General features: G+C 39.8%; 1 protein-coding gene across 4 annotated transcripts in view; it reads right to left on the bottom strand.

The window, feature by feature from the left end:
• ATP13A3 (ATPase 13A3) overlaps nucleotides 1-26485 on the bottom strand; it is a 58135-nt gene extending 31650 nt beyond the window's left edge. For 2 of the 4 annotated variants that reach the window (XM_069023996.1, XM_069023997.1), the window contains exons 1-4: nucleotides 5214-5307; nucleotides 3291-3464; nucleotides 2582-2752; nucleotides 2214-2284 (exon numbers count right to left, since the gene is read on the bottom strand). In XM_069023996.1, the coding sequence (XP_068880097.1) occupies nucleotides 2214-2284; nucleotides 2582-2752; nucleotides 3291-3464; nucleotides 5214-5264 (467 nt within the window). In that variant the 5' untranslated portion in view covers nucleotides 5265-5307. Of the gene's footprint in view, nucleotides 1-2213; nucleotides 2285-2581; nucleotides 2753-3290; nucleotides 3465-5213; nucleotides 5308-26361 lie in introns of those variants that run through there. The other 2 variants (XM_069023995.1, XM_069023994.1) reach the window with 2 other exon arrangements.
• Nucleotides 26486-26795: the final 310 nt, after the last annotated feature.

Below are 26795 nucleotides of genomic sequence, written 5' to 3'. Positions count from 1 at the left end.
ATGTAAAGAGAGAGCTTCTAGCAGGACGTTCTCTGCTTTTTTTTTTAATTCAGTCTGCTACAGACTGAATTCCCAGGGCATTAATAAAAAAAAAAAAATCTCTGTGTGCAGAGTTTATTATATAAAGCACTCATCAACCCACTCAGAAATTCAGTTGACAGTAGCTAAAACAAAACAGACATCCAAGGTCAGAGTTGCATCCTCTTTGGCTATGTGACCAAGTCTGACTTAGTCCAAGAACAATTACACGTGCATTTCCTGTGTTTAAAACAGTGATCTTAATATTATGGTAATATAAAAAGAACAATGATATGAAACTCAAGCTCTCATAACTGAATTAGTTGCCCAAGAAATCTTAATTTGCCTCCCTTCTGTGTCGTGTTAAGCCTTTCATTATGTGATCAAACTGTTCTGTCTCTGGGTACTTGCGTAACCAGCTGCCCAAAGTGAATGTTCCTCATGCTGCAGTGTTGTGCTTAGACCACAACTACAGGCATGCTGCCTGCTTTAAGGGTTTTACTATAAAGCCTTCTGTCTCACAGACTCTTTCTTTACAAATATTAACTTGATTCTCTACCATGTTATTAGGTGATATCAATTTTTGGTTTATATATACAAACTGAAGAGCAGAATAAGAAAACGTATCTTGGAAAAGGACAAATTTTTTAAGACTTCAGAGCATTTATCATTCACAAGCTCAGATACTACTTTGCACATGGTATCTAGTACTTCACTACATAACCATTCCTTTAGAGAGAAGTTGTAACAAACTGGCATTTTTATCTGACCTTGTGGAAAAGTGACTTAGTGCTCTAACAGTATCCAGTATGTCTCGGATCCAGTTCTTTCTCCTCTTTATTATTCAATAGCTAAATAATCATGTCCAGCTCAGCTACTGTACCTGACTAAACAAGTGGCCAGGCTCAATCATGGCTAATACATCAAACAAATGAAAGTTTGACTTATCAGCAAGAATGTGATTGAATAAATGCTCACATAACTTCACAGGCATATCTGAGATTTTTCCAGGGCTTACAAATTGGCTGAGTTATCAGAAGAACATCAAAAGGCACAGTCAAACAGCCACAAATGCCAAGTTTCAAGTCACTGCTTTAATGCTGAGGAACAACACTTTTTTCTAAACACATGGAGTAGAATGATTTTTTTCCAATACCTGTTCTTAACATACAAATACAGGTTCTTAATCTCAGCTGTGGGAACTATTCCCTTTGAACAGTTTAAACTAGGAGCACTATAGGCAGGAAAACAGGAGCCCACAATGCAAAATGACAAGTGTTGCTATCCACACAACTGTATTTCATGGGAGGCTTAGCAAAAAAAATGCATACAAAGCTTTTAATGATTTACTCAAGAACTGAGACATTTCCGCCCTCCCAGATGAAGACTGTTCAGTTTTGTAATCGCTTGTGTTATAATCATTTCTTAAAATTGTTTTCATTGCAGATAACTTTCCATATTATTTGCACACACTTTTTTTGGAAAAAACAACATTGGCAAGTATGCTTCTTCTAAGAGAAACTTTGGCTGTTTTGCTTTCCTTCAGCCACAGTCATGAATTTTTTTTATATGTAATGCTTGAACTTCTCCACGTGATGGTTCAATGGAGTGAACACTGATTTAAGTTTAAAAGAGGTTATATTTCTGATCTGACTGTATCATTTTAATGTGCAGTTGCCAAAAGTGGACAAGCCTGTGCTCTTTTAACTTGTGGCACTATGAGAAGGCTTTATCACAGAAAGAAAAACCTTCTTCTTCAACACTAACATCATGCAACAGTGCTGCTGGATAAGAGAAAATACAGTGCAACACAAGCTAGTACTGCCCACTAAAAGACCTTTTTTATCAGCACAATAGACCTGTTTTTGTTACTAAAGAGTAACAAAAGATGGATCAGATCCAGCTCAACTGCACTAAAACATAGCAGCAGACCTACACAAAGATGAGCAAAAACGGTATTTGCTGAATTCCCCTTCTTCCTAGATACTCCTTACGGGTCTAGCTCACACCTTCTTTCCAAATTCACACCGAATTAAAATCACCCTGCACTCACTGTGGTTCAAACAAAGACTCAAAGAGCTAAAATAGCTGGTCAGGAAATAACACCAATTTTCAGCATATTCTTAGGCATGCTATTGTATTTTTTTTAAAAATGCAGTTTAAAGTACAATGTATAAGATAAAAGGATTTCTTACCGTACAACATCAAAACTTTGAACTGAATCATTCCAAAAGTACTTCACACTGTGATGTGTGAAGTAACGAATCTGTAAGGGCAACAAAACATAGATGTTAAACTGGTATCACTTAACACCTCTCTTCTGACTTTATTCTCAGAGGTGACAGAAAGTGAATTTAGAAAAGCTTCACTCAAAAATGAATACTTTTCTTTCAACATGATCTTTCAAGCTTTCCACAATTTCCAGAAACAGGTTATTGAGGAGATTTCTGTTCCATGAGTTAGCCTTTCAAACAAAAGTAGCAGCTCACATGTACTGCACTGTGTGTATTTATTCTCAGTAGTACTTGAGAATTAGCCAGCATAGTATGGCAGGTTTACTTACAGGCAAATATTTTTTCGAATCATTTTTATTCTCTTCTGCAGCAGATTCAGAGAAATGAACAGCATGGCCATTTGAAACCTTGTGCACTAGAGGGTTAGGATTCTGTAAAGGATTGGCTCCCAAAGAAGGCATAACACGAACCTTTGCACAAAACCATATCTTGAATTCATCCTTAAAAAGAGGGGGGAAAATGATCTAGTCAAAAGAGCATTTAAACAGCATTTTACTACAACAGCTGTAGCAAAATCACAGATAATAGATTAGCAGAGCCCATACAGAACTACAGAACATTATCTCCAAGTTAATATCAGCTACCTTAAGAATAACTCACTTTCTACAATTCTAAAAGCGTATTTTTTGCACTTGGGTCAGCAGTTACACCTTACTTCAACAAATGTATCTTTGCTGAACAAGGGAGGGGAAACCATGTTTCAGCTTATATGAACAAGGTATTTGTTCTGTAAGTTTTGATGACAACAGCATTCATGTATTTGATTCTTAAAACTGCAAGATAAACTATTTGCTATGCCCACTGCAAAAGCTGTCAGTCTTCCCACAGAAGCAGCAAAGCTACGCACAAGTCCCAGGGAGCAGAGTTCTGCAGTGCTGTAAAACACAACCATGTCTACACTGCAAGACAAGGACTGGAGTAGTCTAGCAAGCAGAAGGACCTGCAAACAGGGAGAAGCACATCCCTCTGCACACTTACAGTTGTTCTCAGCAGAACCACCTCACAGTCTTTAAGCGCAGTCCTTTTGCACGTTGCTTTCACGCGCCACTGGGGCATCCAGTAGAGGAGGAGGAGGAGAAAGCCACCAGAACAGATCACTCCTACAGTAACTAGCACCAACTTCCAGCGACACAGATCATAGCCATAGATCTCCTGCATGGAAGTAGAAACAAGTAATGATGACTCTCTTTAATTATTCTGGCTCAGGATGCCGACATTAGTTTTTCATAATGTGCAGTATTTAAAGCAAATCAAATTTCAAAGCCATTTCCTCTTTTTTCTTTTCTGGGGGAAGGAAAGATTTGAAACGCTTAATACATGATGAAGTGGAAGCAAAAAGGAACACTGTTTTGCTTAGTCAGAAATATAAACATCAATAAAAGCCTGACAGAAGCAGATCATCCACACTGTGTAAAACATTTCATGGCAGGACCTGTCTCCTCTCTGCACTGCTCCCTAAGGACTGACGTTGCAACACAACCTGCTGTAACTCTCAGAGAACAACATTTCTGACCATGACACAGCACAAGTCAGCTGAACATTTAAGAGCAAAAGCATGTGGTTTTGCCAAATGCTGATTTTATGACACAGCATTTGATTAGCTAGCATTCACAGTTTTGAATTATTACTGCAGGCTGAATTTTATACATTCTAAAAAAACCCATAAATACATCAAACACCACTTTTTAGTAGAGAATCTTGCTTATATTGCCTGCCATTTAACAAGAAATGCTACTTTACAAACTCCAAGCCACACTCAAAGGTTCTGTAACTTGCACCAGTTAGAAAAATCCGTCTCCCATTAAAAAAACCCCGAGTATTCAGCGTGCAAGCACCAACTTAACTTGATGACAACCAGGAACAGAAAATAATTTAGTGATTTACTGGATACTGTGTTACATTCCTGAGTTTCACATTACATCATCAGATTATATTTCCTGCTGTAAAAGGGTGATGAAGTTTCCCATTGAGTCCCACCCATTGTTCATATTGACATTAACTTCTTGGATTTTTTCACTTTTCATTAAACAGTGTTGGAAATTGTTTAAACTTCTTTCCTAAGAAAAGGCTTTTCAAAAGTTTGTTTAGCCACCTTCTCAGATGACAAAAAGCAGAGATAAAGTCCATTCTCTCTTGCCCCCAAAACATTCCTTAGCAATAAAAACAGGAGAGTGAAAGATGGTGAGAGAAGTTAATACTTCTTTTTAGGACAAAATAAAATTATTTCCTCAAAAAAAATTTATTTTAGTGATCAGGCCATAAGCATCTCCTGTTCTAAGATGCATTTGCTTACTCTCTGTATTAGAGCTGTCTAATGAAGAACTGCTTTTCCTAGCAGTGTGCACAAGGACAGAACAAGGACTTCAATTCACAGAAACCTACCATTTTAAAAACAAAAATCCCTATATATATCAAATGGGCTAGAAAAATCCCTATGAACCCCAAGTGGGCTAGAAATCAAAAGATTAGCTGCTAGTACTTCCCTATCAAAGCTTACTACTTTGAGTCACATTATGAAGCATTAACCTGTTTTAAAATACAACAAAAAATCTCCAGGATTTGGAAGGAAGAATCCCCGATTTACCAAACAACAACAAAGTAATAGTAATAATAAAAAAACCAAAACACAACCCATTTTGTTTCCACTTTCATGTTCAAAAAAAGAAATGTTAAGCATCAAAATGTGTTATCTATTGGACTACTGACCTCAACAGAAACCTTTCCTATCCCATGACTAATTTCTTAATATCAAAAAATATTGCCAAGGATAACCTTATAAAATTGCTAAATTGATTTAAACTGAGACAATCCACTTCCTGATGTAATATGCCCCCTTTAAACAGAAAACCCTGAAAATGTGTTTCTTTCATTGTATAAAAATAGATTAACAGAATTCATTACCATCTCATCTTCCTCTGCTTTATTGACATATTTCTTTTCTTCTTTCTCCATGTTTAGTATGATATGGAACTTCTCAACTTGAGATATGGAAGACCTTCAACAACAAAAGAATTAAAAATTGAAGCAACAGTACTGATTTTATACCTAAGTTTTAGGTTGTTTCAAGTTACTGTTGGTAAGTGCATGTACATAAAACACAACACTGACTAAGTATCAATATTTATCTTCAATTTGCACTGTTACTAGTTTCTGGAAGTAACTATCCAAGGAGTTCTATAAAGCTTTATGATTGAACATCAGATGAATACAAGTGAAATACTGCATAAACAGCAGGCTTTAAAAGAGGGGGAAGAAGCTTGAACTAAATTAACTTGGCTACATTCTACATGCAGCAAGCAGTTTTTGGTACATGCTACAAGCTTCATGATGGAAATGTAAATTAATCCTGTAAAAAAAAAGCTTAAAAGTAGGTCAATATTACACATTTGTATCACTCTATATGTAATAGCTCCAATCAGATGCTTTCAGAAGTCAGGCTATCCTTCAAGAGGAAAGGCACAGTACCCCTGAGATCTACACTTCTCATCTGAGCAGAAGAATAAATACATGCTTGAAAAAGTTTAGTCCCCAGTTTAAATCAAGAAATGCTTTTTGGTCAATCTTTTCCCCTCTTTCTAATTCCTCTACTATTCAATTTGCATCAAAATCTCTCAGAGTTGCTAATCTTGAGAGGTGCTTTGAGGACAGATTATGATCACAATTTTCATGAATAAGGAAAGGCATGGAAAAAGTCTACGAGATTAATGTAGTGCACATAGATCCTTATTCCAAAAGGGGAGAACTATGAACAAAGGCTACAACATACTATGAGGTTCATCAGAATTTTCCTCATCACATAAGCAAATAAAATCAAAAGTACCATGTCAAAAAGCCAAATTTTTGAAATTAAAACTGCATCTAACCTTCATTTGGGCACCCTTGTACATGTTAATTGTATACAATTCATAATTAATGCACAGGAACAAACAACTACCACAGTTAAAATCACTAAATAGCCAGTGCTCACCTGCCAAGACATGGATTAACTATAATTCTCTGCACTGACAAGGTACAGCCTTCAATTTTATTTACTACACACACATAGATCTCTTGGAAGACAGCACTTACTACCACAGCTTATAACCAGTCCTCAAGTATTAAGTCACAGCACAAGCAGCTACTCTGACTGTCATTTTTCAGGCCGTTATTAGTATTAAGTAGACAGTAAGTACGATTACTACCAACTTCTCTGTCATTAACTCCCCAACATTTTCACAAACCAAATCACTGGACTCCAAGTCAGATCCTCTCAAAGCCAGCCCCTGGATCCATGCACTTACAATCACCAGCAATGCCAGCTTCAAAGGGTCCCTCCTCCAAACTCCTGCAGCTTATCAACAGCATCACATCCCAGCTTATCAACAGCATCACATCCGCACGTGTTTTCTGCAACCTACCATCTCCTTTCCAGTTAACCCAATAAATGAAGCAGGAACCCAACAGGAAAGGTTTATTTTGCCACCCAGATCCGGATCTCCTCAGAAATCTATTCCCACTGCTGAATAAGGTCCTAGTAGAAGAAACACACACTCGGAGAGAACTGCATCACAGCACAGAACTGAGTCTCAGGTGAGAAGAAGCTCAGTACTTCATAAATTAAGTGCTTGATACAGTTGGCATTTTGTTCTGAATGGAAAGAAGCTAACTTGGCAACAACTGCCTCCTTTGATTGGAGCACCAGGTCACATTTCCCTTCCCTTGTTAAGCTGAAAATTTTCTATTGCTATACTATAATTTTACTGCAGATTTATTTGGAAATTAAGCCACACAAATCATTGAAGTTCCAAACCACACTTTTGTTTAAACTGCCACTTTTCTTAACTGAGCAGCTTTCTATTCTGGGAAAGATAGAGATAATATATAAAACCAGTTAAAATCTGTCCTAAATCTACACAGGACTGCTAAGAAAGCTCCTGAGGACAATCTTTCAATTAATCACATCAAACAACTTTATGTACACCATACAGATCACATTTTCAATCAAGAAGCCATGCAGCCAGAAAAAGTTCTGTGTATTTACAGAATTATACTTCTAATAGAGTTCACAGCTCCAGGAAAGAATTATTAGCTTAATCATACTTGAACTAGTCTGCTCTTAAACAAACACACACTTCCCCACTATAATGTACAGTAACATCAAAAAGGGTGCCTGCAGGCAACTCTCCAACCTTGATGGACATATGAAGCAGGAACTTGATACAGGAAAGCATCAGGTAGAAAAATAAATGCAAATAGCTTCCAGATCAATGGATCTCAACTGAGATTTCAATATGGCCAATATGTCAGCACAGAGACCTTATGGAACATCATGACAGTATGAGAGAGAAGTGCAATTGCCTTCATTTAGGGCTGTTCCACTGCCAGGAAGGAACATCAAGTTGTGGGTCTGAAGAAGTACGAAAGGAAATCTCAGCACTAGCAATAATGCCTGTGATTCAGTAAGCTCTTTGAACAGCTGGGTAGAATCAGACAGGGAATACATGAGGAGAATTAGGAGGCTATTTCTGACTCACATCATTAACTCCATCTGCATTATTTCATACAGACTCATTTACTGAACAACCTTCAACTAACACACATTCTCAACATGGCACATACTGCTGGTAATTTTCCATATTAAAACTCAAATTCAAATCTCTAAACTTAAAAAGCATTATAGAGATATTTTCTTTGTTGATGGGTCACGAAAATTATTCTTATTCCCCAGCAAAGAACTGCACTCTTCCTCCAATCTCATCCCTTCTGGCACACCATCAGCCCAAGCTTATCATCAAAAGCTCAAATGCATAACTGCTTTGGGTTTGTCTCCCATTGCCCTGCTGAAAGTTGGGGTTGAATACCACCACATGGACTCCCCAGGGCTGCCTCCTTGAGTGACTTCAGGCTGCTGGGTCAGACTGAAAAAACCTTACCAATGCAGAAGAGACTTTAACAATCTGCATTTGAGTTTTACTTCCTTTCTTCTATAATATGATGGGGAATTAAACATTTGTCTACTTTAACTTTTTAATTCAAGGTTTAAATATAAACCTTGGACTTTTCAGACCATGAGAGAGTAGGACATTTTGCTAGTACTCAAATTGAAGTGAGGTTGAAATCCACTTGCAATAAGCAATATGAACATGGGAATATCCAAATATAATGTGCCTCTGATGCACATTACAAGCCACCACTCAGCCTCTCCCCAAGCCAAGTTCCCTGGAGTGAATAGCCAGAGAAATCCTCTCCCCTTTTAACAAACTGAGAATAGGAACCTTTTAAGGAAAGAACTTTTAACCAATGGAAATGGTGAAAGTTACTATCATTCCACTCATAATTTTTACTTACTGAGTTGCTATTGTATAGCTAAGCATATTCTAGAGTCAGAGAAGTCAGAAATACCAAAAGGTCTGTAAAAGAAAATGCTGTTTGCCACTGAGATTAAGAGAATTAAATCACTTGCAACATTTTATAACAATGTAGGTATAAATTTAACAAATGGTCTAGAGATCAGCTGAACAGTGTCTGAACTGTAAGTACTTCTAAGAGCATACATTTGAGTCACAAGCTTAAACAGTAAATCTGCAACTTTACAAAATACAGTATATCAAAATTAAATAGCATTTGAACAGCATTTCCAATTTGTTACTGTCCTGAAGAGTATGCAGCTGTGAGCAGGACAGCACCTGCAGCTTCAGATTTAAGTTGATACTATTTTGGAGCTAAAATAAATCACAAATCTGATCACTGAAGAAATTACAGCAGAGTACAGAGCTTAAAACTATATGCATCCCTCACAGTGAAGACAATGCTGCACCTTTTCTCAATTACTGCACCACTCTGCATTTGTTCATCTATCCTGACTAAACAACCAGGATACCAAGCAACTGTACCAAAATATTTGTAAGTAACAAACATTTGTATCAATAGTATAAAAGGTGCAAGTGAACTCATGGCATATTCATTAAGGAAATTGTTCTAAAAGCACCAGAGCAAGTCTCCATCAGTACACCTGAAGAGTTCTGCAAACCACACTTTCAAAGGACTACTTACTGGCTTACCTCAAGTCAGTTTTCAAACAGCTGGCGTCATCAGCAAACTATTTCAGTGCACATTTTACCCTTAGAGTTTGATTTGGGGGGTGGGAAGCAAAGACAATCTTCCCTCGTTGTCCTCAACATTTGTCCCAATTCCACAATCCTTAAAAACTAATTCATACGCACATCGTTGCCATCTATTTATTCTTCCAGCTTTTCAACATAAGTGGAAGTTTCATAGCTTCAAGAGAAAATCTTTAAAGTATGGACAAATTACAACTACAAAAGAAGAAACTTTTGATATCTCCTGCAATCACTGGGTAATTTAAACCCCAAATTTTTCAGATTAAAATGTAATTTTTAAAGATGAAGTCTTTAATAAAATCCATGTATGGATACACATAAAAATTATCTGGTTATTACTTTTTCTTATGCTCTTGTCATCTGTCTGCTTAAAATGCATGAGTAAACTTACACATTTGTATCTTAAACACTCCCTATTTTATTCTTTTCAGATATTTGTAAAAAGTCCTGTGATAACTAATAGTTTCTCTTACCAACAAGCAGTCCAGCAGCTGTCCTCTGCACTTGCTTTTGTTACCATGAGTTAGCGAGGCAGTTCTTAATAACAGAGACCCTATCTACAAGGGAAGTCCTGACAAATGAACTATTTTGTCTAAAATCTAAAAAAAGTCTCCAAGGGCTTTTCAAACTGTTATCAAAAGATTAACATATCAAAGAAAATTTGGCACTGCTTGGAATGTTGCTTTTTTTTTCCCTCTTCCCTCCAGTGTGGCTGAACAATTGCAGGACTGTGGCCGGGCTGGCGCAGAGGCTGCGATTCCAAGCATCAGCCGCCCGGTCCAGCTCCTTCTATTCAAACAACAAATGCCTCCCCAGGAGCCTGCAGACACTTGCAGGGCTATGCACAAGCCCTGATACTATCTGCTCAGCTAAAAGCATCTATGCTTCTGACCAAACCCTTCCTTGTATTTACAGCGGTTGCGAGAGAAGACAACAACATCCACATTGAGGAGCTCAAGGCAGCAGGTCAGAAATGCGCACATTTCTCACTCAGCATTTTGCAGTTTATCACAGCGCATAATGAAGCGATCACACACACCAAATCAGACGACCTTTAGAGACTGAGTGCTACAAAGCTAAGAAAGTGAACTTTGTCACAACCTGAACATCACAGAAACAAGGTACTTTTCTATACAAGACAAGCCTCAACCAGCTCTGCTTTGACAAGAACACTAAAGGCAAATGAAGAGATGTAGCAAGGCAGACAGAAAAAGCAAGAGACACATATGAGAGAGGCCAAACTTCAAATTCACCTCTGTGCAAAGAGTCAATCTTCCTCAGCACCCTATGCAATCACTCTCAATAAATAAATCAAAGTAAACTAATACAGAAAGAAAATTAAGAAAAAAAAAAACCTGACTGACCTGTCTAGAAAACAATCAAACACGATTCCTATTCCTGATATCTGAGATATTGTCCTAGCAAGTGACTCTCCTGGGTCCAAACAGGCTACTAAAGCACTAAAACTCTTCTTCCAGAACTTATTTACAACAATTGCATCCTCCAATAAGAGACATCTTACACCTCTGTGGTTAAAAATTAAGCTTCTACATAGTTCAATGTCATTAAAAGCTTTTCATATTTCTGAATAAAAAACATCTTGAAAGTCATCATCTTCAACTGTATCCCAACTAGCTGCCAAAACACAGGAAAAAAAAGGGGGTTTTCTTCCAACTGGAAAGCCAAACATTATTTAGGTCGCTCAGAAATTCAAAATTTCTGCACTTTAGAGCTATACTTTCAACAATTTACCCCAAGAAGAAATCAACCCTACAAGGGAAAAGACTTTACAAAGGCAATGTTTACCACTAGGGTAAACCACTAGGGTAACCACTTATTCTTGTTACAGTACCATGAGATTCCCACACACTGAGATCAGTTACCAAACAATCTATTTTTTCCAAACATTATAGTAATAAAGTTTTCTTTGATTCATGCAATGGGCCTAAAATGGAGGTAAAAGAATTGCTTCACATACACAAAACACCAGCTAATGCTCAATCTCTGCCATACTGGCAGTAATGAAATTAAAACTGAAGAAATACTCAAACTGGAAGAGCCATAACAGGCCAGGAAGAGGAATGAATGTATCTTCTAAGAAAATATTCCATCTGAAATACATCCGACTTCTCAGGAAAGATGAAAACTCAGCCTGGGTGATAGCTGACCATTAGCAGAAGAGGATGGCAGTTCATTTTCCTAAGTGACTGACAGAATGATCAAAACTGTATCCTTTTGCCCTGCCATAGAAGCCACCTTTCTACATCACCTTACAAGGGCTGTGCATCAGGTGTTGCACAAGACCATTTGGCACATCCAAGGAGACGGTTCTGTACTCATACATACCTCAGGCCAAATGCCAAGATGCTCTGAATATTAAATGTATTTCGAAATTCAAATGCTATAATATGCCTATCTGCATAAAAAACACAGTACCTCTTACCTAAATACCAGCAGTAAAAAACAATGAAAATGCTTCTTCAAAATTATTCCAGAAGATTTAGAACTTCTTTTCCATGGGCCATGAAAACATTTCTAGGCACACTGAAAAAACCTGTTCTTGACCCAAGACCACCTCTGCCATTGTGCTAAAGAGACTTCTTGGTCTGTACAACATTTGGCAGCACTGGCCATGCAAAGTTGCATTCGATACATCTGCTTTCAATGCATCTGCAATATTTATCCTCATGTCAGAACTGCCAGCAGGCAAGGAAAGAAGTTCTAGGTATAGCTTAGGAGACCATGATTCAGAAAAAGCACACTTTTAAATGGAGCTATAAAAATAGAAGGAAAAGTCTTATCAGCTATTACTACTTGAGTCTGCAGCTCCTGCCCATGCCAACTGCCAATGAGTTCCACAGACAATACCTGAAAAGCTGAACCTAAAACACTAATTTCAATTAAAACATGCTGTAAAAATAAATAAATGGACGAGGACACAAGGTTAAGGAAATGTAAGGATCAGGAAAAAAATATTTACAAGCACATTCTTCTTAAAATGTATTTCATAATACATTGCACACGCTAAAAATCAATCACCAAAAAAGCAAATTTGAACACAACATTGCAAGGGATGGAACCAAAATTTCTGCCCACAGTGTCTTGGACATAAGTCCTATATTTATGTTTCAGTCCTTCTCCTTTACTTTTTTTTAGCATCTATAAAAATAATGTATTATTTCCTAAAATTTCTCCACTGGCAGCTTTTGAAACAGACGGGCAGAATTTGCAGCCACTCAGAATGAAAAAAGGACCATTTAATACACTTGCAATTAAAAATCTTGAAATCTATTTAAACAGCTATAATAAAGTCCTGCTAAAATGCACCTTATGACATCTTGTCATCAAACCATCTGTAATCAGGATTCATCATTAGTCTCTGTACCTCCTCAAAGGAAAGAGTTTCCACGTTGTTCTTTTTGGTTTCTGAGTCTCCAAGGAGATTCTGTATACAAGTATGCCTCCACCCCACATTATTTGCTTCTCTGATATGCACCACTGTTGCAGGTACCCAGGACACCATGGTGTGTACCATGTGCATTTTGCTACTGGACTTGGAAGGATCCATATGTCTGAGCTGCAGCACAATGCTAGAGATGTCTCACACCACCAGGCAAGCCTGACACCACACGTGAGAGCCTCTTTGCCAGTCCCCAAAACATAAAACGCATGTCAAAGACCACCTTGAAACTCAAACAGATCCCTTTACAGGTGATACACCACTTAGCCAAAGGCCTGGGGCTATCACACTTTTGTGACCATAAAGGTTATGATTTTTACTTCAACATGCACTACCGTGAGCTTACACACGTAGTTTAAATGCACCTGTAAAGCTTTCAGTATTATTTGAACATATCTGTATTTTTGTAAGCATGTGGTTTACAAACACAAGAGATACTCTACTTGAGAGGCACCCTCATCCTGAGAAATGCACCTTACAAATATGGGAACTGATGCAGTTTATGGCTCTCCAGTAACTTGCAGCTGAGCCCTTAAATACAAAGTTATCCACATAATGTACAACAGATGCTTGGGTAAGACATACAAACTAAAATAACTATGGAAGATCGAAAATCCTTCAACTGTATTTTGAAAGGAGTTAAGGTTATAATTTGTACTACAAACAAAGCTTAACACTTTAGTCAACTAACCAAGCTCTAACAATAAGAATGACATAATAGTTTAATGAATACATGGAAATTTTACAAGTACACGAGCTAAATTTTAACAAAGCCCTCCACTCAATACCTATTTTATCACTTCCCATCTTAGGCTTTCTGTTATAATACAAGCTTTTGTTTCTGTGTTTAGGCTTAAGGAAGACCATTGTATCCAACAATCACCAAACCAAAATTGTATTTACATTTGTAGAGTGTATTCTTTGTAAAGTATACTTTTTGCGGGCTGTAATAGCAATTGCAATGTTTACAGTAGAGTACAGGCTACATTAAGGAAAGATAATTCTACATCTAACAATAAACTCAGTATGTCAATTCATCATGATAACAAAGTGCTATAGCCAATACTACACTCAAAACTTACTTTCTAACTGCTCTTCAGATCATTATTTTCAGACCACTTAGAAATTTGTTTTTAATGTAGCAGCAATGCAGAGGTTGAAGATAGGTTGGAAGGGAATTAGGAAAGCTGTTGGTCATCTCAAGGACATTGAGTTAAGCATTTTACCACCTAACCTCAGCATCTCATTTATCTTACTTTAAGCAGCAGCTATGCACACTAATGAAAATTTTAAACTGAAAAACCAAGCACCAAAAATCACAATCACCCAAAGCTTGTTCTTACTCTCAGGCTCACAGAAGCAGTCTTTACCCGTTTCCTTTCAGATCTGGATCTCTTACCTAGCTGCCACAAGGGAATGAAGACATGTCCCACAGTCAGGAAATCCAACAAAGCATACATTTATTTTGGATGCTTGTTAGTTCTTTTCTCTCTTGGAAGAGTATACCAGACATTTGGGTTAGAATTCACAGACTGTGTTTTGTTTGTTCTTGGAAGAGAAAGTTAAACTGTTCCAAATACCTTGGGTAAGGCATGGCGCCATTACACCCAGCGTGAGTTCTCAATAGCTGAGCACTGAAGCTGTTTCCAAAGAAACGTTCCTTTCTCACTTGAGGCGTGAACTTTACTCAGCCCTTCTATGTGATTAAGTAACCAAGACTATTATGGTCAGATAATGGGGATGGCAAAGATGCCCCATCCCAGCACCAAGAGACCCGCAGCCATTCTAGAGGAGAACTGGGAGTCTGAAGACCTGGACCCAGCAACAATGGGTCCTTTCAAGGAAGCATTTCCCCTTAGGGGCCGTGCCAAGAGCCCAACCTTTCCTGTGTGGCTGCCGCCTTATTGTGTGATGTAGAGTATCTGTTTCCTGGGATATATTTGCTTTTGTAGTATGGATGCTCAATAAAAGGAGGCAATGACTTTTTTTCCTCTTCCTCTTATATTCTTGGAAAATACTTTTGAGGTTAACATAAGAACATTTGAATTAAATTTCTCTTCATCTGCAAGGAGATCATCAAGCACAACCAGACTAATCACAAGAGATGAACTTTCCTCTAAAGTTTATACATTTAACTTTTGTTTCCTCAGAAGCACATATAGTGGCATACAGCTATGACTACAGCAGTCATACTCATCGTAAGCTAGCAATTGGCTTTCACGTCTTCCTTTCCCAGACTAATTATGACTTAGTACCTTTCACTGCTTTCAGCCAAGCATGCTCAGACAAAGCAGCAGTATTTCTTCAGTTTCCTGAAGTCAAAATGTAAAACTAAGGGAGTTTTAAGTTCAACTATGTAACTACTAAATGTACATAACACAAGAGTATATTCCAGAATAATAGAAATAGCATCAAATTGTACTCATTTCTAAAAAAGTATTCGTAAGAGAATCTATATATTAAACCTGGGGTTTCTAATGCTTACTGAAGGTACAATTTTTTGAAGTAGTCAATAAATTGACAAAGTCTGAAGTATGTGGCACACTCACTTTACTTAGACCAGAAACACTTCAAGGAAAGAGCTCTTGTGTGCAAACAACTCGTCAATCAACAGAAATACTGTGCAAGACGGGAATCGCTAAAACTCTAATATCTAAATATCATATAACAACACTAAATATTCAAGTTAAAAGACTGTGTAAAAGAATTAAATTCAATTTAAGATGGCACATATGACAATTTATTTGTCTTGATCTCACAGTAACTGAAATAATTACCAGAAAAATCTGCAAAAAAGTTCCATTCCGAGACTGGACTGCTGTAGAGGACAATTTTCTTATGCACAGGAATTTATGGAACCTCACAGCTTAGCTCCTGAAGATGATTAATTTACTCTCAGAACTACCATATGAGGCAAGATGAGAAAACCAAGGGGGAAAAGTTGCGCTCCCTGTTTCCATGAAAAGAAGTTTGACAAAGACAAGAACAGAACAGACATACAGGACTGTAACATTTAACTCTATGCTTCCATGCCTGTAATGTAAACCTTGGCCCACATCCATCTAGCTACTACGTCCCAGTCATTCAGACCAGTCCTACAAATCCAGAAGAGCTTTAGAGATTTAGTAAACAGTTATATTTCAGAGAAGGACTTCTACAATCCATGAAATTCAAATAACTCCCCGCATTCTACTACATTTCATCACTACCTTAAACAGCTCAATTTAAATGACACTGTGCAGTGCTTCTGTGCCCCTTGGGAATGACTTCCACAGCATCAGCAGTGGGAGACATCTGTATAATGGAAATAGACTGCAGAAATCTGACAAGGAATATCCCTTCAACTGCTGCAATGTTCTCAGTCCTAATGACCATCAGTAAAGGTCTTGAGACTTGCTTCTCCCATAAGTAATAGCTTTTGCTTATCAGTCCATTTATAGTTAACTTTTATCCTGCACGCTTACCTTAAAGGAAAAATTCTGCCTTTAAATATCTTGTCTAGAGCAACATTATCTGTTTGAAATAACTTTTTCAGAACTTTTCTCTCTCTCCTAGCCTATAAAATTTTTTGTAACAGTACTAAGAGGTGTAACTGTATCCATCTTCTCTTTGTGGAGGAGGAAAGTTAGTTTCCTAAAAGCAAGACTGAAATGTTTCAGGTACATGAAGTGTATCAAGGAGTGCTTTTTCCTCAAGCATTGACCTCACTAACTGAAATATCATCACTGTCTAGCCAAATATTCTGAAGTAGCCTCTTCCCAGATAGCTCTAATCCAGATGCTCGACTCAGCTTTCCCCCTTCAGCCTTGCTTTTTCATAAATGTTAGGTGAAAGCAGAGGTCAGCTTCCTAAAGCACCACTGAGGACTTGCCACTTACATTAAATGCCCAAGTAGCTTTAACTCCATACCCTTTGTATCAAAGGCACAGAAGAACAGAAAGCTGGGCTGAAGGCTAATAGAGCAACAAAACAATAGGCCAGAAAGGTCAGATAAAACGTGCATTTCCCCTGCTGTCAAGGAGACAGCACAAAGAGAGTCACGTAATGATGCTCCCCAGTGCACAGTCTCCAGTCCCAGGGACTTTTAGTTCAAGAGCTTTATGGGCCAAATACCCTATCACCTTATTTAGTACTAACTGGACTTTTCCTGGGGTTTTTTAAATTATTTTGTGGCACATTTTAAGCCTGCCAACATTATACACAGAACTCCTGAGTTCATAGAGAAGGATTCATTTTTCCCTTATTTTGACCCTCAATCTATTAACTTTATGAACGTGCACTTCGGTTTCTCCTTGGCTACAGCATTCAGAAAAGGAAATTGCCAAACAACTACTTAATCTGAATATAAGCAAAATAATCAAAAATGCTTTGAAAAAGACTGAAGCTCTGAACATTACCTTACTTCTATGGGAAATTAAGAAAAGAATCAAGCACAAGTCACTGTATTTTTACTATCTTTCAGGTTGATATTATAGGTACCAAGCCCTTTTTCATAGCTGTATATACTACCACACTTTCAAAATTAAAAAAACACTAACCCAGCTAAAATCAAAATTAGTATCCAAAGATCCAGGCTGTCACTGATAGAGGGATGCAGAGATATAAAACACACTCTTCAGGAAACTAACATAGGTAAGACAGGAGGATAGAGCAAAACACCATGCAGATGATTCACCACAAAATACTGCCTCACAAGCTTAGCAAACTCAAGTGCCTGGGTATAGCTCAATGTCTGCACTACCAAAAATTACAAGTCTCCAAGAAAAGTGAGCTTTACAAAAGGTGAACTACTTCCATTAAGCTAGGCCAACAGAAAGTATTTTCTTAGGGTGCACACTAAAATATTCTCAACCCAATGCATTCTTCTTTTGACAGTACCTCATCAACCAGCACTACTGTTTGACTATAGGCTGTGTGAGTTCTTCCACCACACCCATCCATGTTACATACAAGTGTTATCACACTTCAGCTACACAGACAATTATGGCATTTAAGATACTGTTTCTTCACAGACATTACGCCAGCAGAGGATGACAGCAAGCAGGAAACTGAGAATATACATTTGTTTTAAATGTAAGGTGCAGACTACACTAATTCAAAACACCTTGCACTGAAACCAGAGCCAGATTCCTATGACCTGTTCCAGAAATGGACTTATGTGGAACAGCATCTCCAGCAAAGAGACAGCTGCTAGTTAACACAGCAGACAGTCACTACTGAAATAAGCACAGGCTAAGAACTGGGATTACAAATGCTAGCAGCGTACCAGTACCATCTTAAGGCATAAAAATCCTCCACAGTACATGCTCAGAATACAATTATGCCAACAGTCTTCCTACTGAAAAAACCTGTCTCTCTCTGGGGAAGGGATTTTGCTGGATAATGGAAAGGGTGGCAGAAGGAAGAGTTCTATAAGGACACCTCCATCTGCACACTACTGAGTAAGGACTCTGTCAGGCTAACAAGACCATAAGCTATTTTTCATTGTGCTCTTGCCCTACAAAAGGCATGCAATGTGCATGGTGAAATTTGTGTGTTCCTACATTTTTGCCTGTTCATTACTAAAGTTATTTCTGCTGGAGAAGTTATAAAAAACTGCAACCTATATTGCTAACAAAAATTAAAATTTGTAGACGAACTAAGGAAAATTAAGCAATTAGGAACACAAGCAGACTTTCAACCAACATTGAAATGCAACAACAGTTTTCCAAGTGCTTCACTTCACTCAGACACATTACATGTGCCTCTGCTCCAGACACATGCCCTTCACCACAGGTTGATCTCACCCAAGGGGTAGAAAGCCATCACAGCAGTACAACTGTAACAAACAGGCAGAAGCTGTGTTTCATCCATACACTGCTGGCATTTAAAGTCTGGCTGTCCGAACTGGACTCAACACCATTACTCCTTACCACAACACACATCTTCTATACTGCCAGCATTACAGCTCAGTAGGCTGCCTCTAGCAATAAAGCATGGCTATGATGCAGGGAAGCAATGTCGAGACCCTCTCTCAATGCACTACTTAAGGTTTTGAGGTCCTCACCAAATGGACCAACTGAAGATAGGGTTAATCTGAAGAATGCACTCTGCAAGACTGCACATTTGACAGCCCTTTTATGTTTCCATTTGAATTACCAGTTGGTCTGAAAAGAACTTTCTGCTGGCTTGTCAGATCAGGAGTACTGCTCTAGTGACAGAAGCACTGCTTCCAGACAGCAGCACCCTCAGCCAAAGACCACTCAAGCCAGTGGAACAACCCTTTAAATTCACTGGGCTTTGGATCAAGCCTTCACAACTTAGTGACAACTGCAGATATGTTAAGAACCCTCCATGCCTCTAAGATAGAAATAGTTCCCCTGATTGAGAAACAGACGTAAGAAAAATTATCCCTCTGCTCAAAGAAAAAAAAATTTCTAGCAAACAGTAACAGGACTTTTCAGGAAATGAACCTGTACACAAAAGTTCTACAGTTCAATAAATATTATTATGGGGTAAAGGTAAGGTCAGGCAGGTAGTGTAACTTAACTGTACAATCTCCCTATTGGAGGCCAACCATTATCCCTGTCATCGACCTTTCAGCTCCTGCTATCTACTGCTGCATTAAATGTAGCCAGCAGAAAATAAACTCTTGCTATTGTTGACATGAAACACCATGGCAGATCTTAAGGGCAGAGTTCATAAGGGCAACTGTACTTTTCTTCAATGATTTGGAGACGTGGTATGACAGCAAAATGCACAGGATTAATTGAAGTGTTTTCACACATTCCAGTTATGTTACAAATCAATTGCTGAAATAGAAGGAATAGCTGGATCCTTTGTTTTGTCATGCAGTCTACTGCAGACAATCAAAAGCAATTATAACAGTGCATAAAAATAATTATATATAAAATAGCATGGCTATACTTGCAGTTGGACTTTTGAGTTTGCAATGGGTCCATCCTCAGTTAGGCTCCCTGTAGTGGTGAATATACCACAGTAGGGGAACTGCAAAGAGATCTTCAAAGCCAAAGGCAGATCTTTGTCACTATGGATGAGAAATATTATAAGATTATCACCTGAGTCTAAAGCAATAATCTGAAAGCTACTAAGACTACTAAAATGAATGGAAACTCATCAGTGCTCTGCTAGGCTTAACTCACACAGACATTGTGACCATGTAGTACCTTCACCATGGAGGTTTAGAACATCCTGACAGCACAATAAAACTTGCTCCGTCTGCAGGAGGCAGCATCCAAGAGAAGGAGGTAACATCCAGTACACCATATGTTTCCAAACCAATACAAGCACCACAGTTCTAACCATTTGAACCTGTACAAGATCTAAACACACATGATACTACCAAGAGATTGACAAAAAGAATCCTGTGTATTTCCCCCTCATTGGCTCAAACTTGACATCAACTAAAACTAGAATCCTATAAAATGAGACGAAAGGGACATTAATAGTGAGTTTTGTCTATTCTCCAACCTAAACCATATACCATTCTTTCTAAACACACAAACTTGTTCTTCATGGCCACAAGTAAAGACATCTTAAAGTACTATTTTTACTGTGAGGAATGTTAAAAGTATAATTGGTGTTTTCCATGATGAAACTTAATCCCATTTCAACCTGTCCATCATGGTCACTGAAAATAGCATTTCCTTCTTACAAATCTTTTAAATACTTGAAATCTCTTACATTCTCCCTAAACTCCTCATCTCTTGCCAAAATAACTTGGATTTTTTTCCACATTTATGAAGTTGTTTCCTCGAACTCTGATCACTCACTTTCTCTACTCTGAACTCCTTCCAAGTGGTCCAAATGCTTCTTGAATCTTGGCACCCAAAACAGATGCTGTCTGCACAGACTGTACATCAACAGCAAATAAAGCCAACGGATTTAAACTTTACATCTCTCAGACAATACTCCTGTTTAAACTTCCCAGTAAGATATTTGTCTTCTCTGAAAACAGCATGACACTGACTCATGTTCAACTTGTGATCCAGTACACCCCCAGGTCCTTTTTCTAGTAGCTAACCCGTTATTCCTCACCCTGCATTTCCACAGCTGGTAATTTCTGCCTAAGTGCAGTACTCTGCATTTGCCCCTATTGAATGTCACACGATGTTTCAGGTTATTTTGAACTCTCATCATGTCCTCCAACACACAGTCCCTGAGAATTTAGTAAGCACATTTAATCAGCCAGTTGACTAATGTTTTCATTAAAGGCAACCATACCCAGGACACAATCCTTTAAGATAACCTCTCACTTTAACATTGGATTGTTAATTACAGTTCTCCAGATAGGATCATCTACCCCCAGATCATGCCTTCATTTACTTATGAGGCCATTAAAATGAGGAAAACCTTATTAAATCAATCAATTAATTCAGGAGACAAAACCTCCATTGCCTCTGCTACAGCCACAGCGCCTGCTGCTCTGCAGTAAAAAGGTATTAAGACTTCAGACACAATTACTTTTCCCACAAATCAGTTCATGCTGCTGTATCTTCCAAGCACTTGAAAACAGAATGTTTGCTTATTAATCTCAACTGATGGAAAAAACTGAGACAAACTGAACTGTCAGACTGCAACTCATCTTCCTCAGCTCTTTTCCCTTGTAACTGTCTGAAGACTCACCCTTTCCCAGTCTTCTAGTACTTCTGCATAGTTCTAGATAATATTTTTGAGCTGTTTTGAGAATTGTACAGTGAAACTTATCAGGGCTAGTAGACACAAACATCTAGTGGAAGTATGCTGTATAAATACTAAATACTAAAATACTACCTTGTCACAAATATTCATAAAATTAAGCACCTGCATGACACTGTGAAAGAAGACAAGCAAAATAGGCCCTAAGCACTTCAGATGTTCTGCAGCTTCTGTAGATACATGTGCTCCCCACTGAATCAAGTGAGACACTTCCCAGTCTTACTACTACTACTACTACTAACATGCTTTTACAGGTAGCTGGCTTTTATGTCTCTTGCTACTTGCAATTTCATTTGCACTTCAGCCTTTGTGATATCTGCCTCTACCACTCTTTTACACATGTTCTTCACAATGTGACTCACTTTCACACTCTACATGTATTTTCTTCTTGCATCCCAAGTCAGTAAAAGCTTGCAATATAAGCTGCTCTTACTACTCTCTCTCTCAAAAGCCTTCCCATTACACTGTTCTGTCTCCTACCCTTTAAAAGAATCAGCTCTGATTTCACAGCCATTGCCATTTATCACCTTCCATTTTGACATCTTCTAGATAGAATAAAATCTAAAGGAGCTGCCATTTTTGTTGCTGCATGTACCCTCTAAACTGAAAATATCACTGCCATATAACTTGGCTAAAGGTCAAAAAAGAAAGAGTTGGGTATTTTGATTTTGAAGGATCACCTTTTAGTCTTAAATACCACACAAAAAAAATCTCAATCCAACTAAAAAGTAATGGACTTGCTACCAGTTCTACTACCACATCCTCTTCCAAAGAGCTGCTTTAAGATGAACCATGCAATGTCACAATTCTAATAAAGCAGAACCACACCAAAAAAAGGGCTAAATTCTTTCAAATTAAAAACACACAATGACAAAATGAAAATACAGAATGAACGCAAATGCAGCTAATTCTGGTAAATTTGACAGGATTACAAATGTGATTGATACTGCACCACTTCAGAGCAAGCAGCAAGATTCCATGGCCAGGGAGAATCCTTCCCAATCCCATCCATGCCACAGCGCTCCATGAAGATGGTGCTGAAATGATACATTTTAAAAAAGGAGCAGCAAGACACAGCACTTCAGCTTTTTGTGCAGATCACATCCATAGCTCCTGAACAGAGACTGTGAATCACCCATCCTTTTGTATTTAAGCCTGCTTTTCAGCCACCATAAATTAAAGTTTACAGTCTTATTTCAATCAGGAATAAAGATGTCAGACTTGGAGCTATAATACAACTACAGTTTACTACAAAATGAACTTTTGTTCTCTCCTATGCAGATTATTTAACAAAGGAAGCAGCTTTTTTATGAATGAAAACTATTTTTAGCTCATTGTGTAACAGTGAAAGGGAAACATTTTAGCATTACAGTTATTTAAAACCTTTTTTTTCAAGTTTTATTGTGAAAGTAGGATTTTTGAGCTAGGATTTGTCTTGTATGAACCCTCTCATGCTAAACATAACCAGATCCAAGCACTAGTCAAAATGTTGTGGTTTTTTTCACCACTGAAAGTCCACAAAACCTACTCATCTGCACAACAGCATGACTCCAAACCCAAAGCAGGTTTGCCCATAGTAGATGCCATGCTGTGGAGACTAGTAATCCCTGCCCAAAAAACATGCACTTAAATACAAGATCTGTTCTCCAAGGCAATTCTTGAAGACATTCAAAAGATGAGCCTGAACACCCATGGCAGAACCACGTATTTTCATGTTATGTTGATAAGGCTTGGGCACTGACTAAATCTAAGGAAACCTTGTATTTCTAATTTCCAGAACTCAAGAGTTTCAGAAGATTTAACTAAAGGACTTTGTTTCACAAGGCAATAAAGGAATGAAACATCTTCTCTCCATGCTAGCTACCATCAGGTCCATACCACACAGACATTAAGTAAGAAAAGTGTTACAACCATGCTCCCTGGTCTGCAGTTAAAGATGCCTGAGCACAACACTCAACAGAGACATTTATCACAACAGAAGTAATAATTTCTACAACAGACCTTGGACAAGCTAAGTCAAAGTAATCCCCTGTTGCAGATTTCTGTTGTTTACAGAAATAAAGCAAACGCTATCTGAAGGTTTCCAGAAAAAGGAACAAGGGTGCAATGGTCAAAATGCTTAATGAAAACCTGACCTTTCCATGCCAGTTCCCAGTTCTAGTACAGATTTCCTCTACAGCCTGGACAATCAACTTGGATCTGGCTTTAACAATAAAAAGTTATTTTACTTCCACAGAATAAAAGGAATTTGTCTTCATCCCACAGAAAATTAATGTCTTGTTGGCTGTTTTATACTCCACATAGAAAACAGTAGGATACTACCTCCTCAAAGCAAATGAGAAGAAATAATCTGAGGGTTCCATGTCAATACAGAATTTTTTTAAATTTCCTTTTTCAGAATAATTTATTAGGAACCCAGCAAAATAGCTTGTCTGACGACCCATGCCTGTCACATGGCACAGGAGCAGAACAGGCCTGAATCATGAAGTTTCTCAATCACTCAGACATCATGATGCAACTTCCCTTCCTGCTAGGCAGCCCCCACGCTCCCTTGCAGACACTGCAAGCTTCCTGACCAGGCAGCTAGGACCTTTCACCCCTCTCTCTCCAGGTTATGGATGAATCAGTGCCTAACAATGCCATGAGGTCCTCCCCAGACTAGAATGAAATGAAAAAGAAATACAGGAACAGATCCATGCTCTAGAAGACAACTAACAAAAAAATGTAAGGGGGGAGAGCAAAACGAGCTCAAAGTCTAGAGAGCACTACTGGAAGACACCAAACAGAGCTTGGAACAGCACCACTGCTCTTGGGAGGTATTTGGGAAGGCAGTAGCTGCTGTCCAGCAGCTCTGCTGGAGTCTGCAGAACTGCTCAGACCCTTCCACTGCTTATACCTCCTTGTGTCATGAACAGTCAGCCTTGGTCAAAACCAAAGTTAACCAAAAGATCTCTCTTACTCATTTTCTGAAGCACTTTAAAAACTGATAACCTTGCAGCACATCACTTTTTCATAGCTGCCCTAGGTGCCCACACTAGAACACTCCATGTAGCCAAAAGCTAGTGTTCTTTCCCACAGGTGAGTACACCAACAACAGATGACATTTTTGTTTCACTAAGTCATGTTAATGATATGCTTCTTAGAAGTCAGGAGAGTTAGATCAGTACCAATAAATTTCCAAGTCAATTGTACAGTTCCAAGTTGGCACAGCATATTTTCTTTAAAATTTGTGGAACTGTAATTAACCAACAAGAAAAAGCAGCTAACAAAAGCAGCAGTACATAGCCATCAGTGTCATGCCAAATACCAAGACAAACATTTCCTCAGTATATTTGTAATAAAGATGCACTGCTTCACCCATGACACTGATACAGGGACATTAAGTTTATGAGGACCACACTTATACCACAGAGTAAATTTAAATAATGCCAAAAAAGCTGTTTCTCCACAACATCAAGAAAATCAATACTCTACAGGATATAACAGTGTTGTATATAATTTTAAAAAAAGGTAAAAGTGGCAATTCTTTCAAACATGATGGAACTGATGGCTGAAAAATATTGCTAACCTGTCTGAAGAGCCAGTGTGTGGACAAATCTCATACATACAACAGCTGAGTCACCTACAACAACAACAACAACAAAAAACCGACAAAAAAACCAGAGTAATGAATAGGCTAAATGGAACATAATCTTGATTGCCCTTGCTAAGAAAACACCATACAATTCCAGTGACTGCATACAGCAAAGAAAACACATTAATGAATTCTAAAGCTGGTACAAAACTCAGCAACCTCACAAGAGAAAGCAGTCAGACAGCGTGGCCAGACAACTACCATCACTCATGTTAGAACAGTTTAGAGTTAACCATCTCCCACTGCTGGAGGCGATGCTGTGTCAGCTTCTTGAAGGGCTCCAAAAGTATCTTCCAACTACAGCACCTGCAGGGATACACTGATCCCAGCAGGCAAGCCAGAGCACTGATGGTAGTAGCAAGCTTTCAGAGCCAATACTGTAGATACTCAAGTTTTTCTTCACCTTAAGTATCAATTCTGTTTAAATTCTCAATGTTTAATTCACCTAGTAGCTGTTTATCCCTGAAAAAGCATAAACAGGCCTCCTCTTAGGGATGACGCAGTGGTTGTCAGAGGCGCTCGCACTGCGAGATCCCCGTCCCCGTAGCTCAGCTGATAGAAAGTGCTCTATAACCTTCATCAGCATCAGGACAACGCACTGACTCATGTGCTGAATAAAGGATGAGACGCATTGAGTCCTCGTCTTGGGATTCGAAAGTTTCTCTTTGGTATACGATCACCAGCATTCCCCACCGACCGCGCCACTGCAGAACACGCTGACGTGTGCCCAGGCAGCGGAACGCGCGGTGCTCGGTAACCGGGACCGCCGGCAGAGCAGGGGGCTGGGCTGAGAGGACAGAGAAAGCGGCACGGGAGAGCTGCCCGAGCTGCCGAGGGTGCCCCGACAGCCCGGGGCGGCCCCTGGGCAGCGCGGAGGGGCGGCCGGGCCGCTGGGCCAGCGCCGCACGTGTCCGGACACCGGCGGCCCGCACTCGCCGGCGGCCCGCGCTCCCGGCCACGCGCGCCCCTTCCCCGGACGGCGGCGCTGCCCCGGCCGCGGGACCCGCTCCACGGCACCGGCCCCGCCACGACCCCCGCGCCCGCGCCGGGCCGCCCCGCGGGAGCTGCGGCGGGCGGAGAAGCGGCCGGCGCGGCTGAAGGGCGCTGCGGGCGGCCGAGACTGCGAGCGCCGCTGGAGGCCCGCGGACCCTCCCTCACCTGCCGGGCCGGGCCGTGCCGTGCAGTGCCCGCGGCCCCACTCACCGGCGGCCTCAGCGCAGCCCCATCGCCGGCGGGGCGGGCGCGGGACCGGCGCGGGACCGGCGCTCCCCCCCCACCCCGCCCGCCGCGCGCGCGGCTGCGGCTGCCTCGCGAGGCGCGAGCGGATCCGCCGCCAACCGGCTGCACGCGCCGGCCGCGCTGGGCGGGGCGGGGCGGGGCGGGAGCGGAAGTGACGGCGGCGCGGCACGCGCCAGCCCCGCCCCACGCCGGAAGCGCGGGGTGTCGCGCGGGGCCGGAGGGGCGGGGCCGAGGGGGCGGGGCTCCGGCGGGGGCGGGGCGGGGGAGCACGTGAGGACACGGCTGTGGGGACATGGATGTGGGGACACGGATGTGGGGACATGGATATGGGGACATGGATGTGGGGACATGGA

The sequence above is a fragment of the Aphelocoma coerulescens genome, chromosome 9 (genome assembly GCF_041296385.1).
Source record: "Aphelocoma coerulescens isolate FSJ_1873_10779 chromosome 9, UR_Acoe_1.0, whole genome shotgun sequence".
Taxonomy (NCBI): Eukaryota; Metazoa; Chordata; class Aves; order Passeriformes; family Corvidae; genus Aphelocoma; species Aphelocoma coerulescens.
This window is presented reverse-complemented; position numbering and strand designations above follow the sequence as displayed.